General features: G+C 54.1%; 6 protein-coding genes across 6 annotated transcripts; 4 read left to right on the top strand and 2 right to left on the bottom strand.

Annotated features, from left to right (window-relative positions):
* Positions 1-21: 21 nt before the first annotated feature.
* On the bottom strand, positions 22-905 carry POSPLADRAFT_1062659 (hypothetical protein; the record flags this gene model as incomplete). Its single annotated transcript, XM_024481542.1, has 3 exons — positions 22-178; positions 237-382; positions 447-905. Coding segments are annotated over 3 exons (762 nt in total), but the record flags the coding sequence as incomplete, so codon positions are not given.
* Positions 906-1,481: 576 nt separating this feature from the next.
* Positions 1,482-2,423, top strand: POSPLADRAFT_1159883 (hypothetical protein; the record flags this gene model as incomplete). Its single annotated transcript, XM_024487470.1, has 5 exons — positions 1,482-1,523; positions 1,571-1,717; positions 1,788-1,894; positions 1,959-2,197; positions 2,263-2,423. 5 exons carry the CDS (start codon positions 1,482-1,484, stop codon positions 2,421-2,423), a joined length of 696 nt encoding a protein of 231 aa, XP_024333305.1.
* A 2,068-nt stretch (positions 2,424-4,491) lies between these two features.
* Positions 4,492-5,607, top strand: POSPLADRAFT_1159991 (hypothetical protein; the record flags this gene model as incomplete). Its single annotated transcript, XM_024487483.1, has 3 exons — positions 4,492-5,076; positions 5,131-5,266; positions 5,318-5,607. The coding sequence occupies 3 exons, from the start codon at positions 4,492-4,494 to the stop codon at positions 5,605-5,607; spliced, it is 1,011 nt and encodes a 336-aa protein (XP_024333304.1).
* A 437-nt stretch (positions 5,608-6,044) lies between these two features.
* POSPLADRAFT_1159776 (hypothetical protein) lies at positions 6,045-8,048 on the top strand (the record flags this gene model as incomplete). The annotated part of the gene is made up of 7 exons (XM_024487454.1): positions 6,045-6,149; positions 6,201-6,321; positions 6,377-6,535; positions 6,713-6,783; positions 7,249-7,425; positions 7,486-7,858; positions 8,017-8,048. The coding sequence occupies 7 exons, from the start codon at positions 6,045-6,047 to the stop codon at positions 8,046-8,048; spliced, it is 1,038 nt and encodes a 345-aa protein (XP_024333303.1).
* A 662-nt stretch (positions 8,049-8,710) lies between these two features.
* On the top strand, positions 8,711-9,008 carry POSPLADRAFT_1062655 (hypothetical protein; the record flags this gene model as incomplete). The annotated part of the gene is made up of 2 exons (XM_024481541.1): positions 8,711-8,899; positions 8,967-9,008. 2 exons carry the CDS (start codon positions 8,711-8,713, stop codon positions 9,006-9,008), a joined length of 231 nt encoding a protein of 76 aa, XP_024333302.1.
* Positions 9,009-10,044: 1,036 nt separating this feature from the next.
* POSPLADRAFT_1186655 (hypothetical protein) lies at positions 10,045-13,546 on the bottom strand (the record flags this gene model as incomplete). The annotated part of the gene is made up of 13 exons (XM_024489236.1): positions 10,045-10,270; positions 10,324-10,363; positions 10,419-10,535; positions 10,592-10,794; positions 10,842-11,216; positions 11,276-11,464; positions 11,514-11,555; positions 11,626-11,637; positions 11,693-12,097; positions 12,148-12,263; positions 12,312-12,635; positions 12,750-12,988; positions 13,230-13,546. 13 exons carry the CDS (start codon positions 13,544-13,546, stop codon positions 10,154-10,156), a joined length of 2,496 nt encoding a protein of 831 aa, XP_024333301.1. The 3' UTR covers positions 10,045-10,153.
* Positions 13,547-14,053: the final 507 nt, after the last annotated feature.

Raw genomic sequence — 14,053 nt, 5'->3', positions numbered from 1 at the left:
GCCGATCCGCTCGAGCGCGACGTCCTCTGTGAGGTCGGTGCCGGACTCCTCGTCGCGCAGCTGGCCGTAATGCTGGATCTGCTCGCAGGTCGCCTGGACCTTGGCGACCCCGAGCGCGGCGGACGAGCCCTTGAGGAAGTGGCCGAGCGACGACAGCTTCGCGAGGTCCTTCTTTGTGCTGGGCGGGCGGGCGGTTAGTCGCGCGACGAGCGCAGGCAGGCAGGAGGGCGGCGCACTATGCCTCGTCCATCTCGGTGAAGGTCGTGCTGGCCTGGGTGAAGTACGCCCAGGCCATGCCCTTGGAGAAGTCGTGCGTGTCGTCCTCGTCGAGATCGAGGATCTGGTGGAACGTCTCGATATCGATCGTCTCGGACGGGTCGGCCTGGGGGCAGGGGACATGAGTGAGGCATGAGTCAGCAGGCGCGGGCGACGGCGCGCGCACGCACCTCGGCATCGTCGTCATCGGGCGCGGGCGCGGGGGTTGCGGGCGCTGCAGGCGTTGCGGCGGCGTCGACGGCGGGCGTGGGGTCGCGCGAGGGCGCGAGGGACGCCTGGCGCGCGGGGGCGTCGCTGGGCGGGCGTTGGGGCGCGGGCGACCTCTCGACGACGGGCGAGGGCGAGCGGGGGCTGGGATGCTCTGATGCAGCGCGGGGCACGTCCTTGAGTGCGGCGGCGGCGGCCATGGAGGGACAGACGGTGGTGGGAGGAGGAGAGAGAGAGCGATAATCGTCGCCGAGGCGTGCCGGGATGTCCCCGCCAGTCCGCACCGCGTCCTCTCTCCACTTTTCTTTTTTCCTGCCGTCGGGTGCAGTCTCAGCTGTGTTGATGTGCTCCACGCCCTTGTGTTCGCTTTGCCCCTCCTGCGAACTCTGTACTGTACAATTTATCGTCGCGGAGGCCGTCATCGATGAATGCGGGAGCGAGCAAGCGCCCCCCGTCCGCATCCGTCTGAGCTCTCCCACATTGCGCGCGTGCATTTCTGGGAAGCGTGCACGTTGGTGCGGCCTTCATATCAACGTTCACTAAGCGTTTCTGGATACATGCAGGTTGCACGATGAGTTTGTACAGTCTGTGGGGATTAGTAGAGCTTATCTATTTTACAAGTACTTAACTGCAGTCGCGTGCGTGATGAGGCACCGATCGGCGATCAAGATCCAACTATCCCAAACAGGATCGTATACACAATGCGCTCTGCAGCCACAGTAAGTATGCACTGCGCCCACAGAGTGAAATAATATTCTTCAATCACATCGCTAAGAATGCGCTAGAAATATCGTCGCATGACTCAACGCCTCACCCATCACCCACCCTCGTCGGGGTACTCAGCTGCGTCTCCGACCACCGGGATATCCTTTCCTGACCACAGTGCATGGGCACCGCCACCATAAAAGCGGGCGGGGCTAACGGTGAATCAACATAGCTTCTACTGCTTCTCTATAACACTCGTGCCCTAAATTGTATCCCTCCCCCCCGTCACACAGATGCCTTCTTACGCTGTCGCCGGTGCGTCGCGCGGCCTCGGGGTAAGCACCCACAGTCAGCCTCTGTCAGGTCACTCACCGCGGCCTAGCTCGAATTTGTCAAGCAATTGCTCTCGAAGGGCAACACGGTCATCGCCCTTGTGCGCACCCCGGCCACGGCCCACGGCCTCCACGCCATCCACGATGCGAACCTCCACATCGTGAAAGCAGACATCGCTGACCCCGCTTCCCTCAAGGTGCGCACGGCAGTCTACACGCCCACCCCACCCACTGCAGCCATGCTGACGCTCTGTCTTCATTGCGCAGACCGCGGCCGAGGAGACGGCCAAGATCACAGGCGGCTCCCTGGACGTGCTCATCAACAACGGCGTCTTCCAGGACCCGAAACACGCCTTCCACGACATCCTCACGTTGTACGCCTCTCATATTACGTTCCCCGGTCTCTGCATCTGAATCGCTCACGGCGTCTCACCGCAGCCCTGACGAGCAGACCCTCACCGAGAACTTCAACGCCAGCTGGTCCACGAACGTCCTGGGGCCCATCTACACCGTCAACGCGTTCCTCCCGCTGCTCCGGAATGGCGCACTGAAGAAGGTCCTCACCCTGTCCACGGGCCTCGCCGACCCCGCGCTCAACCTGGACGCCGAGTTCGGCTACCACGTCGCCTACTGCGTCTCCAAGTGCGCGCTGGAGATGGTCAACGTGAAGTACGCAGGTACGCACCGCGCGTGGCGCTGCTGGACGCGTGTCTGCCACCCCCCGCTCACCCGCCCGACACAGTCGCGCTGCGTAAGGAGGGCTTCATCTTCCTCGCCATCAGCCCCGGCGTCGTGAACACCGCCGAGGCACCCCGTGAGTTGTTTGCCTCGACACGCGCACGCCGAGTGCGGCTGACGTTATGCATCATGCAGCGCCGCCGGAGGTCCTCCCCAAGATCCTAGAGCAGGCCGCGGCGTTCCAGAAGGTGTACCCGCACTGGACAGGCCCCATCCAGCCGCCCGAGTCCGTCGAGAAGATGCTCGCCGTTCTCGACGGCGTCAAGCCGGAGGACAGCGGGAAGTTCGTGAGCCATCTGGTGCGTCGTGCTTTGCCTTTTCTCTCCCGAGCTAGGCTGAAGAGTGCGAACTTTGTCCGAACAGGGTTCGAGGCAGTGGCTGTGAGCTGCAGGGCGAGATTTGCCGGAGCGGTCGGTGCAGGTCTGAGTGGAGTATCTCGATCATCCTGTACGTTGGTAGACGTCGCTCTATCCCAGTGCCGTGTGGGTAGTGTCAAAGTGAACAAACGGCTACACTTTTGATGCACTTCGCCACTGTTTCATTCAGTAACGGCGCAAAAATGAGTGCATACGCATGATGCGTGCCGCAATACTGGTTATGCCGATCGCACCTGTCCAGTGCCAGTGGCGAACCTGATCTGAACACGCCCGAGCAGACTCATCATGACTCGGTACTATATGGTGTTTTGTGTCCATCGAACCGCGGTCGTATTCGCTACATTCGAGATGACCTGTTGACTCGCCGAGAGTGATCTTTACGGCTCATTTTCACTGTAAAACAGTGGTTCCGTTCCTATCCGCTGTTTACTAGTCAAATGTTGGTCAACCGCAACGAGGCATTGTAGATGTAGAGGTTTCTCGGTTGCGCGGTTGCGCGATCCCCGGTGTCCCTCAAAGTTGGGCGATTTGAGTACTGTGCCAGGCGATTTATCGCTCGGACGCGCCTTGGCTCATGATGTAATCTTGAAGCACAGCTGTCGTCTTAGGGCTTCCCTGCCGGATGCTCCCTTTCTCTGGATCATCATGCTCTCTGCTAAGAAATTCAGGATAGTCCACATCAGTCTGAGAACAACTCGAAATTTGTCATGCGGCAATCATACAGTATACTCTGCCGGGTTACAAGCGGTCTCCAGCGACAACTTGAGAGGCGGACACGTCCCACTCAAGGTTACCGAGATAGGCGTTCCAAGGCATCGACGACTCTGCACATGTCTCCCTTCCGAGGGACGCCTTTGGCGAGGACGACAGCATTATGTACAAGACGGTTGCGTCTGCAGAGGCCGTCGTCCGCATACAACTAAGAAGCCGTCTTTGAAGCGCTCCATAACAGTGATGGATCCTCCTGCCTATCGGCCGGAGTTAAGAGACTGACCATCGCTTGCAAATCGCTCGCCGCAGCCTAAATTCGATGACACTACCATCCTACCGAACGCGAACTTCGGCCCGGTACTGTGAGCCCCTCGCAGCACGGTTAAGTGTATGTACAACCTTTGCAAAGACAACGCTTAGCAAGACAGTACCTCCGCGTAAGTGCTTCAAATCACTATTAATTGCCCGTCCTCAATGAATACCGATTTCCGTGACGACGCCAAGTTACATTTATTCGCTCTGACTGAGCCTTCTCCATGCGGCTAGCGCCTCTGGGCAGCAGTTGGGCCTCTGCGGCCGATCCAAGGCTATCTCGGGTGTCTCGGGATAATAACCGAGGTATCACGTATGAGCGTGTCCCCAAAACGCACAACGATCAATCTGACGTAGCATAATACCGAAGAGCGGCAAGCCGGGGTCTGCAAACATTACTGTGGATTATCATTTTGCAAAGCACTTTGATGCCTGCGCCGATCTGCTCATACAGGTGAGATGTTTACCGTTCTACTACCTGGGAAGAATTCTCAATGAGCCTGGCAACCTGTGTACCAAAATGCGAGTTGTAGAGGGATGCCGGCTAGAAGCGACCAAATTGCAGTGGTTTTGCAAACTCACACAGATCACGGCGGAAAGTTTAAACTCCACCGCGGCAGGGCTTGCAGAGTATCGGAGATTCAGCAGCAAAACGCCATCGCGCGAGAACTCATGACGTTCGCAGGCCATTAGCAAGCCCGATGTGTATGCCGATCGCTGATCAAGCAGCAGTCTTCTTGAAAGCCGCGGGCACCTATATATACAACAATGGTTGGGAGTGAAGAAAATAACAAGAACACTACGTCTCTCACACCACCTTGGAATACTTCATCATGCCTAGCATACCGCCCCAATCGCTCATTGTCGTCACCGGCATCACAGGCTACATCGCGAGCCACGTTGGACTCGCAGCACTCCAGGCCGGACATCGCGTACGCGGAACCGTGCGCGACCTTAAACGTGCTGAAGAGCTCAGGAACGCGTATGCGAAACAAGGCGTCGACATCACCAAGCTCGAGTTCATCGTCGTAGACGACATCACCAGTGGTACACAGCTAGCAAACGCAATCAAGGGTGTGGACGGCGTCGCCCATGTCGCCTTGCCGGGCGACCTCCTCGACACCTCGGACGACATGCCGCATCGTGCGGTCAAGGCAGTTGTCGCACTGCTCCAAGCCTCCGCAAATGAACCGTCTATAAAGCGTATTGTGTTCACCTCTAGCTCGGTCGCGAGCTACGAGCCACCGGCCCTCTTCCCAGAGCCGGTAACGGATAAGAATTGGAACGATGTGGCTTTCCAGGCCTGGGAGAACGCCACAGCAGAGGACAAGACGAAGCCTGCGTGGGTCTGGATACGTTACGCAGCCACAAAGATCCTGTCTGAGAAGGCAGCGTGGAAATGGGTGGAGGAGAACAAGGTACGCACTCTGCTCATTGCTCTTCATCAGCCCGCGTATACCGTGTTATCACAGCCACCCTTCGACATTGTGACTATTCTGCCAAATGCAAACTTCGGACCTGTTCTTTACGGTGGTGCTCGTTCGACCGTTGCCTGGATCCACTCCTTCCTGAAAGGCGATAATGAGTTTACACAACTTGTCGGACCTCGTGAGTATCCATGCACACCATCTATGGGCAGCTGATCATAAGTGCACTCAGAATGGTTCATCGACGTTCGCGATGACGGCCGCCTGCACGTCGCCGCGCTCACCAACCCCTCGCTTAGCGGTAAGCGCATATGGGGCGTGGCAGAACCGACCGGGTGGAACCAGATCCTTGCTATCCTACGTAAGAACTTCCCAGATGCCAACGTTGCACCCGATCTCGTCGGCGAGCCTGGCGAGCCTACTAAGCAGAAGATCGAGAACACGGTGGCGACGGAGGCGTTGGGTGGCTGGATCGGTTTAGAGCAGTCGCTAGTTGACACGGGAAAGAGTCTTGGGTTCTGAAACAGTGGGTTAGTCGTGTAAATGAATGAGAAGAAGATAGCCATTGGCTGCATGCGTGCAATTCTGTTTGTACATGAGTGAACTGAGAACCTGCTTTCATCCATAAGTTCGGAGATGAGGATGCGCGTGACAGTCGTGTATTCCTGGTCCGGCAGTAGTCCGAGATGATCGAAATCAAATATCATGATCGACATTGATTGGATCCTCGGTTGTTGGGATCCGACGGACGCGGGTATGGAGGACAACGGCTAGCAGACAAGTGTTTTTCCATGCATGACAAGTCCCACATCAAATACACGAACCGAGAGTGTCAGTGACTATGCCTTAGTCGGAAGACAATATGCCGGCATGCGCAGCTTCAGTGCCTATGTGCAGCATGTCGAAAAGCGGGTATATAAACATCGCCAGCAGAAGCGAACAAAACGGAATCACACCAAATGAGCCTCGCCCACTCCTTGTGTGTTTTTGTGCTCTGTGCTTCTCCTGCCATCAATGGACAGAGCGACTTGAAGGAAGTAAAGGTAGCATTCAATGATGCCCAAGTAAGCTATACATTTCTCCCGCCCACTGCGAAGGTCATACAAAGGAGATAGATACCTGCAGACGCACATATCACGTTTGATCCTAGTGTCTTACTGCAAGTCAACTTTCCTGCCCACGACGGATCGAACGGAACGGTCCTAGAGACTCCCGGGACACAGCTGTCTGTCGCAGGTAAGGATGAGGATTCTACAAACCATGATCCGTTGCTTATTTTTCACGCCGCAAGCGGTTGCCCCGTTTCCCTCTTTCGCGTTGAAGGGGAACCATCTCACCACGAGCGGCCAGTTTGTGATCATGATGTTCGACCTTGATGCGCCCATCCCAGAGCTGTCCCTTGTGTCTCCGTACCGGCACTTCCTGGGTAGTAACTTCAGTATCTCCGAGGGTAGTGCAAACACCACGGAAGTCTGGCTCGACGTCGACAGTAGCATAGAGCCTATTACGAAGTGGGAGTCACCAACTCCATTGACGATTCAACCTCACCGGTGAGCGGTACACTCGGAACAGCAACACCCTGTGGATATGCTGACGCGCAACCTCTTGCACAGCTACGTCTTCCTAGTTTACGACCAGTCTTCAAGCTTCGCCAGTCAAGAATACATCACGTCGACCACACCACGGATCATATGGAACGTAAGCCAATTCGCGGAGAAGACACAGTTGGGCAATCCAGTCGGTGGCACATTTATGTTGGTTGGGTTTTAGCTTCCCAAGGTATTCCGACGGATGTAGATGGTGCAGGTCGACTTTGCCGCACAGTGTGAAGTTGCGACCGCTTTCTTGTACCAGACCGGTGCCAATGTGGTCTACTAATTTGTAACAAGAGTCGTATAGCGCACCTGTTTCAGTCATCGATATAGTTGATAAAACGGCAAGTGTGTTTGTGGATTAAGATCATGAACCCATAGTTATCAGGTCCGGATACAACACATGATTTCTTGTGCGGGGTAATTTGACTGCGATGTCATATTTATCAAATTCAAGTTCCGCTCGGCATGGCCCTGACAAGTTCCCTCGGCTCGGTGTGAATTGCTCGAAACTCATTACGACCGAACCTGCTCGCTGGTCATACAATATGATAGCGGACTTATTGACCAGACATCTCTGCAACGAACGGTCAACAAGACTCGACCTGACGCTTTTCGCAGACACGCGATGCTGCCTTCAAGCCATGGTCCGGTGACGAACGACCATGACGAGTCTGACGGGCGGGAGATAGACCTGCAATCCACCCAACCAATTCAGCTGGACGGTGGCCGAATGCAGCGCATCTTGGTATGATATCTTGAATGTCGATGCATGCATCCTAAGTGACCGTCATCTCATCATGTGCAGCATGCTGAGGATGAGTACTCATGGCGTCCTCTTGTCGGGCTCGGTGGGATCTGGCTTACTTTTGTTCTCGGAAATCGCTTCATCGGCATTCCCCACTCAAGGCGATGGGCATGGCGCATTAGAATAACTAAATTATGCACGGGCGTCGGCGTTGTCAACTTTTGTGTCCAGGGATCATTGACCTTGGAGGCACAGCACAAACAGGACCCGTCTGCGAAGACCATCCTTGAAGCGGGACGGCTTATCCGTATCCTTGGGGCCGTACGTGAGGACCACCCCATGCGTAGGGCCTTTCTACGGCCGGGATCTGTGCACGCATTGCGTCCGTTTTTTGACCCAGGCATGATTAGAAAAGAGATCTTAGACAGTCAAAGTAAGTGTATGAGACACTGTCTTCGTCTAATACTATCTGTATGAACGAATACTACAGAGCAAGGCCTTATTCGTCGCTGCTTTGGTAGTCTCTACTGGCACTTCCGCCATCTTTGGTCGACGCGCGCAACGCAAGTCAGCACCAGGTTCGTGATCCAGAGACAATTCCTTATGAACACGTCGCCATCTGATACTACGCTGTCCGATAACGACCTGTTTATTCCGCACGATCTGGGACTTTCGCCCTCGGACCTCGACTTGTGTATCACATATCTTGCAAACGAGTTTAAGAGCCCATATTACTTCGTGAGTCATCCACGAAAACATCCTAGTTACTCTGTATAATAAAGTTAATTTGCATCAGCTTTGGAGTGCTGGAATGCTATGTTGCTACTTGGGCACCCACGTGCGATTCTGGGTTCTGCATGAGCCATCTTGGCTATGTCGTATTAGAGGTATCTCCGGGTGGGCGTTCGTAGCGACGTATTTGTGCCGTCCGTGGGTGCAGATGGCCTTTGTCAAGAGAATACGTGACAAGGAAAGAGTAGCTAATATTCTCCGAACCGCGGAGTTGGCTTAGTCAGGGTCCATTGAGTACTACTAGTCCTGATAAAACATTCTGTCTATCTAAGATAATACGTCAGTGCCTACAACCGTACAAATGACATAGTTGAAAAGAATGATAACCTGGTCAATGTTTTTATCCTGGCGGAGTGTACATGGTTTGAAGCTGTCTTTGAATTTGAATACATACACGTGGAAAGCCAAAATCATTTGCGACCTGGCGGAGTCGGCGACACCGCGGGGACCTTCGCCCTCTCCACCCTCTGAAAGCGCTCTCTACGATGCCAAAATGCCACACCCGAGCAAGATGTTCGTGGCGTCGATGAGCGACCCATCAGAAGACGACGGTACTCGCAGTCCGCTCATGAATCTGTCGTCTAGGCCTCTACTTCCCAAGGAGCAGCCCGAGGCACAGGAGATAGACAAGCCACCTACCAGACGGATACATCTCGATGACGGTCATATACAGCGCATATTTGTAAGCGACTCGTTGACACGATGGAACACAATTCCTCATTCCGATGGTTCTCTTGGGATGAATACAGCATGCTGAAGACGCCTACGCATGGGGACCCATTGCCGTGTGAGGCGGAATCTGGCTCGCAAGCTCATTTGCTCTCCGGTATTGCCATGGGTCCGAGCACCCGCTGCGGAAATGGCGAGTGAGAATCTCACAGATTTGTGCAACTGCCGGCATGATACAATTCTGTGAATACGGATGCTCCACCTTGAAGGCCCAGTATCTTGAGGATCCGTCAATGCGAAGCATCTTGTCCGCTGGTCGCTGGGCCCATGTTACTGGAGCATACGACCAACGCACGTATGCGGTGGTGCGCAAATGGGGGTTGAAGCATGAATACCGGCCAATATTTGATACCAGAGTGATCAGGAGAGAGATCCTCTCCGCCGAACGTATGCAATGATATCTGTTCACTATCGGAGTACTTATCCTTGGTTCAACATTCAGGTCCGCATGGAATCACCCACAACCTGTTCTCAGACCTTTCCTGGCGGTTTCGTCACTTCTGGTCATCGCGTGAGACTAAAATTGGCATGAGCTTCTGGCTACAGGCATTGTACCTGTCAGAATTGTTACCTAGCTCGGAGAACGTATTGAGACACATGCCAACCAATCTTGGACTATCCGCCCATGACCTCGACCTATGTGTTACCTACCTTGCCAATGAACTCGAAGCCTACAAGGCTGAAGTTCGTACTTACGTCCGGGTTTCTAAGCAGCCCCGTAAACTAATGATCCTACCCTTCTAGACTTGGGGCTCCAGATTTATGGGCTGCTACATATCCACATACTTCTGGGGGTTGGAGGTACAACCACGCACATTTCTCTCGCATCTCAGACGAGTATCGTTCTGGGGCATGGCCGTGACTATGTGGCTCCGCCCGTGGGTCCAAATATCCTCTCTTAAGAGGATACGCGACAAGGGGCGAGTTGCAAACATATTACAGACCGCAAAGTTGGCCAAGATGTAGCCAATGTACATGATAGTCGATGAAATCCTTGAACTAGAAGCGTCGAATGGTCTGTTTCTCGCGGGGACAATGGAAGACGAGCACTTTCAATTCGCTTGAGGGAACTCAGACGAGTTTCCGAGTCCGGATATGCGAACGGTCATACTTAGCATTGATACAGGCAAAATACAGAGTACATTTTACAGAGATTGCATGGCCCGATGGGTCAAGATTACAGATGGGGAGACCATGGCCATGCTTTCTACACGTCATACGCGATTCTGGCGCCGACCCAAGCGTAGGGGTAATTATGCTGATAATAGTTTCGCAAGGCACGGCGCCCAGCCTGGCGTGGAACCGTGACGTAAGAGCCACCGATCTAAATGCCAGCGTGTCAGGATACGCGGCAATACAGCAGCACTCGAGACATACCACAACTTGATGCTTGCCATCGAAAAAGTCAGTAGAATAGCTGGAGGAAACCCGTGAGACGGTATCCAGACGAATAGCCGTCTCATGACACATACCCAGGATAGAGACGAGACGGGATAAATCCCTCATGTTTTGCGAGGACATCAGATGTCCACTCCCACACACCGCCGTTGTGACCCTTTCCCCCGTCCTTCTCTCCCCCCATCGTCGCCCTAAACGTGTTTTGTCAGGGAAAAGGGACTACAACGTTAACATTCTGTGCACGTACGGAATGGGGTGCCAGTTCCGGAATCCAATGTTAGCCCCACCCTCATAGCCGCACTCAAACATGTCGAAGAAGAGTCGTAGCTCCGGCTCGGTCGGAATGCGACCGCCCTTGACGCTGGCATAAGTAGATAGGTTGTCGTACGACGTAATGATGGGCCAGTGCCAAGCAATCTTCATGGGCACGGGGCCATACAGGGTGCGGACCTACGCGGTATCAGCACAACGTTGCAGACATGCGGGCGGAAACATACATGAGTTTCGCCTTCGACCTGGATCCAGCTCGCTGGGAAGTCTACGACATCCTTGCCCTTGTCGTTGTAGTACTCATAGAATTCGCCGTTGGTGACGGGCCGACACTCGATTTTGAACTTGCCAACGTGTACTTCGCGCTTCGGGTGCTCGTTGTCCCAGCCGAACTCGTGCCCGGCGATGTCAGTCGAGGCATCATCGGCCTCGTCGTCGTCGTGTCCTATAGTGAGTGTCGCCGGCTCAAGTGTCATAATGTCCGTCTTCGGCGGAGGTGCACGGTCCCAAGACTCAGCAAGTACATCCCATACCGGGGGGCTGAACCCGCTGGGCGGGATGGTGCCAGTGCCTGCGCGCTGCAAGAGCATGTACAAGAGAGTCTTTACATCATCTCGTTGGTCAGTACAAGTTCTCTGAGTACGACAACCTTGATATTCACCTCTGCATGGAAGGCTTCGTGCTCGAGAGTCATGAACAGCACGCGTGCAATCTTTCTAGTGAGAGTCACGGCTCCTGAGTCGATGTCGTCGTACAGCTTAAAGATGCGCTGTCGCACTCGATATTGGAAGGTCAGAATATTATGCATAGATGGCCAATCCTCGTCACGCTGCGGGACTTCAGAGTGGGGCTGGGGGATTTGATTTAATAGTGCGTTTGACCTCATGTTAAACACTTACGTGGCACTGAGTAGGATCGTCAACGATCGGATCGATGCCACGCTGTGGAAAATTGTGAGATAATATTCTATGAGATAGATAAATTCAGAGAATCTTCTCCGCTAGGTCTTACTTCGAAGATATACTGAGAAAATACGAGATGAATATAAGTTCTTTGTTCAAATCGTAAAAAAGCTCACTTTGAACTCAATCGGCTCTGTGTCTGGCTCCGCGAGGAGCCTAGAGAGGTGGATTGACAAGAACGTCGGGATATGCCCCAGATAGAACAAACATATGTGGCGTAGATCGATCGGCTTCTGGAAGAGCATAGATTGAGGGATCATGCGCTGGGTTATGAAGTCCCACGCGGCCCACATGTCCTTCCACTCTTCGATGGTCGGCATGCCGAAGGGAGTGTTAGCAGATTCGCTCTTGCGAACCACACTTGATACTTCCTCCGCTGACGCGGGGGTTTTGAGAAGAGGGAACATGAAGGAAGGACGTTCAAGCAACCACAAAGAGTACTTCGAAGTGCTGTCTGTCCAGCGTTGAATAGGTCGCAAACTAGCTTCCGCGAAGAGCGAGTAAGCGTCGCACTCTGAGTACTAAGCGCAACAGTGTTAGTGACGAACAGGCTCGTGTACAGCCAATCTACCTTGTATGACACCTCGATGCGGACCAACTCATCAGCGGCGAATGAGTAGCTTGATTTTGTAACAGGATCAATGACGCTATGTGTGCAAAGAGACTTATAGAATGCCTCGTGACGACCTACAACAGCGATCAGAATCTGAATTAATGCTCTACGCGGGGACGCACGTTCTTGTTCATTATATCTTCCAACATACTCCCACTTGTCGTCGCTGAACAACTCTTCGTCGCCCAGAGCCTTGCCAGCGCATTTGAGGCCATTCATGATGAACGCCTTAGTGATACCTTTGGGATCGTTGTACGCCACCTCGATCTCGTGAGGATCGTTGCCGTGATCCAAACCAAGCAGTAGTGTATCACCGGACCCAGGGCGGAGAGGCAGAGAACGTAGGAACGCGGCATCTTCGCCACGGGTGAAGTTGCCCAGCGAGGAGCCCAGGAACAAGATGTGAAGGGGAGAGTGACCGCCAGGAGTGGATGGTGGTGTGTCCCCTATCTCAGCGGCGCTTCTCCCGGAAGACGCTTCAGATAACGAGCTTGGTGACGCATCTCTCCCAAGGTTAAGCTGGCGAGACAGCTGGGTAGAGAGACGGTTGACGCTGTCACGGCCTTCCAAGCCACCCTCTTGAATGTACTGCAGACCATCGTCGTACGTACCGCACAAGCCCCGCGTAGCTACCTTGCCATGAATCTTCTCTCCGACATCGGATTGGCGAAGCTCCTTCAAAGTACGCTCGAGCTCGCGCTCTTGCAGATCGAGGGCATAGTAAGTGATGGGGTCATGCATAGTGGCGGGAACCAGACTGGCGAGGGCTGATAGAATGTGGGAAGTCTTTCTCAAGGCTCTGGAAACAAAGCATATCAGCGGTGTCCTAAATACCTACCGCCGGCAGGCCTGGAATGGAGAAGTGGGATCACGTGACTACATCTAGGAAACGGAGGAATCGCGAACAGATATGATACTGTCGATCCAGATTTGACGAGATTCCTTCTTAGATCCAGCGATCTAACCGCGAGAGGAGGGTGGGTGGCTCGGTAGAGTGCAAAGGCGTAGAGGTATTGGCAAAACAATGAGACGGCACTCACCCAGCGCCAAGCTCTACCACGACTTCCTCCGACTTGAGCTGGCCCCCATCTAGAGCGTGCATGGCACGCACAATATCCACAACATGCCTTTTCAGAATGTCTTCCTCAGCTGGGAAGGGGTAATACTCGGGAGCTTTCGTGGTAATATCGTCGTAGAGTCGGAGGCCGTGTTCGTCATATAACAGCATCGTGGGCAGAGATTTGTGGCCGAGAGGCTTGGATAGGCCAACCACTATCTCTTTGCGAAGGTCGACTCCGGGGTCGCTAGAAGCGTGATTGGCGGCATGGACGTTAACAATGTCGATGGCAGATGCCATGACTTCGATCGAGGAGTAGACTGGGGACGCGAGGTGAGCGGCGTTGCGAAGCAAAGGGGGCCCGCCCCGAGCTGCCTAGTTATATAACCGCGCCCCCGGCCAAGGACTCCTCTCACCTGCGTTGAGGGGCTCCAGGCGCTTACGTAAGCAGCCATGACATAGTCTGCAATGATGATCAGTCGATGCCGTTCCGGTGACCGCAAGGTACTACTAGGTCCTGCTCAGTCTGTCTCATCGGATGCACTCCTGCACCACCATTTGGGAGACACTCCGCTTCGTCTGGAAGCGGTCTGCGTCCGCGAACTCACCTGACCGGACCAGGTCACCATGACAAGTTATCCGTAGTCTAGCGCTCGTCTCATGCCATAATCAGATGGCCGCGTCTTGGTGCCTCGACGCTTTTCAGTTTCTACTGGACTACTGATGGGTGTCTTACATCCGTTTGACGTAGTCGCTTGATAATACAAACTCTATGATTTGGTACAAACGTGCGAAGGAGGAAGTACC

The sequence above is a fragment of the Postia placenta genome (genome assembly GCF_002117355.1).
Source record: "Postia placenta MAD-698-R-SB12 unplaced genomic scaffold POSPLAscaffold_23, whole genome shotgun sequence".
Taxonomy (NCBI): Eukaryota; Fungi; Basidiomycota; class Agaricomycetes; order Polyporales; family Adustoporiaceae; genus Rhodonia; species Rhodonia placenta.
This window is presented reverse-complemented; position numbering and strand designations above follow the sequence as displayed.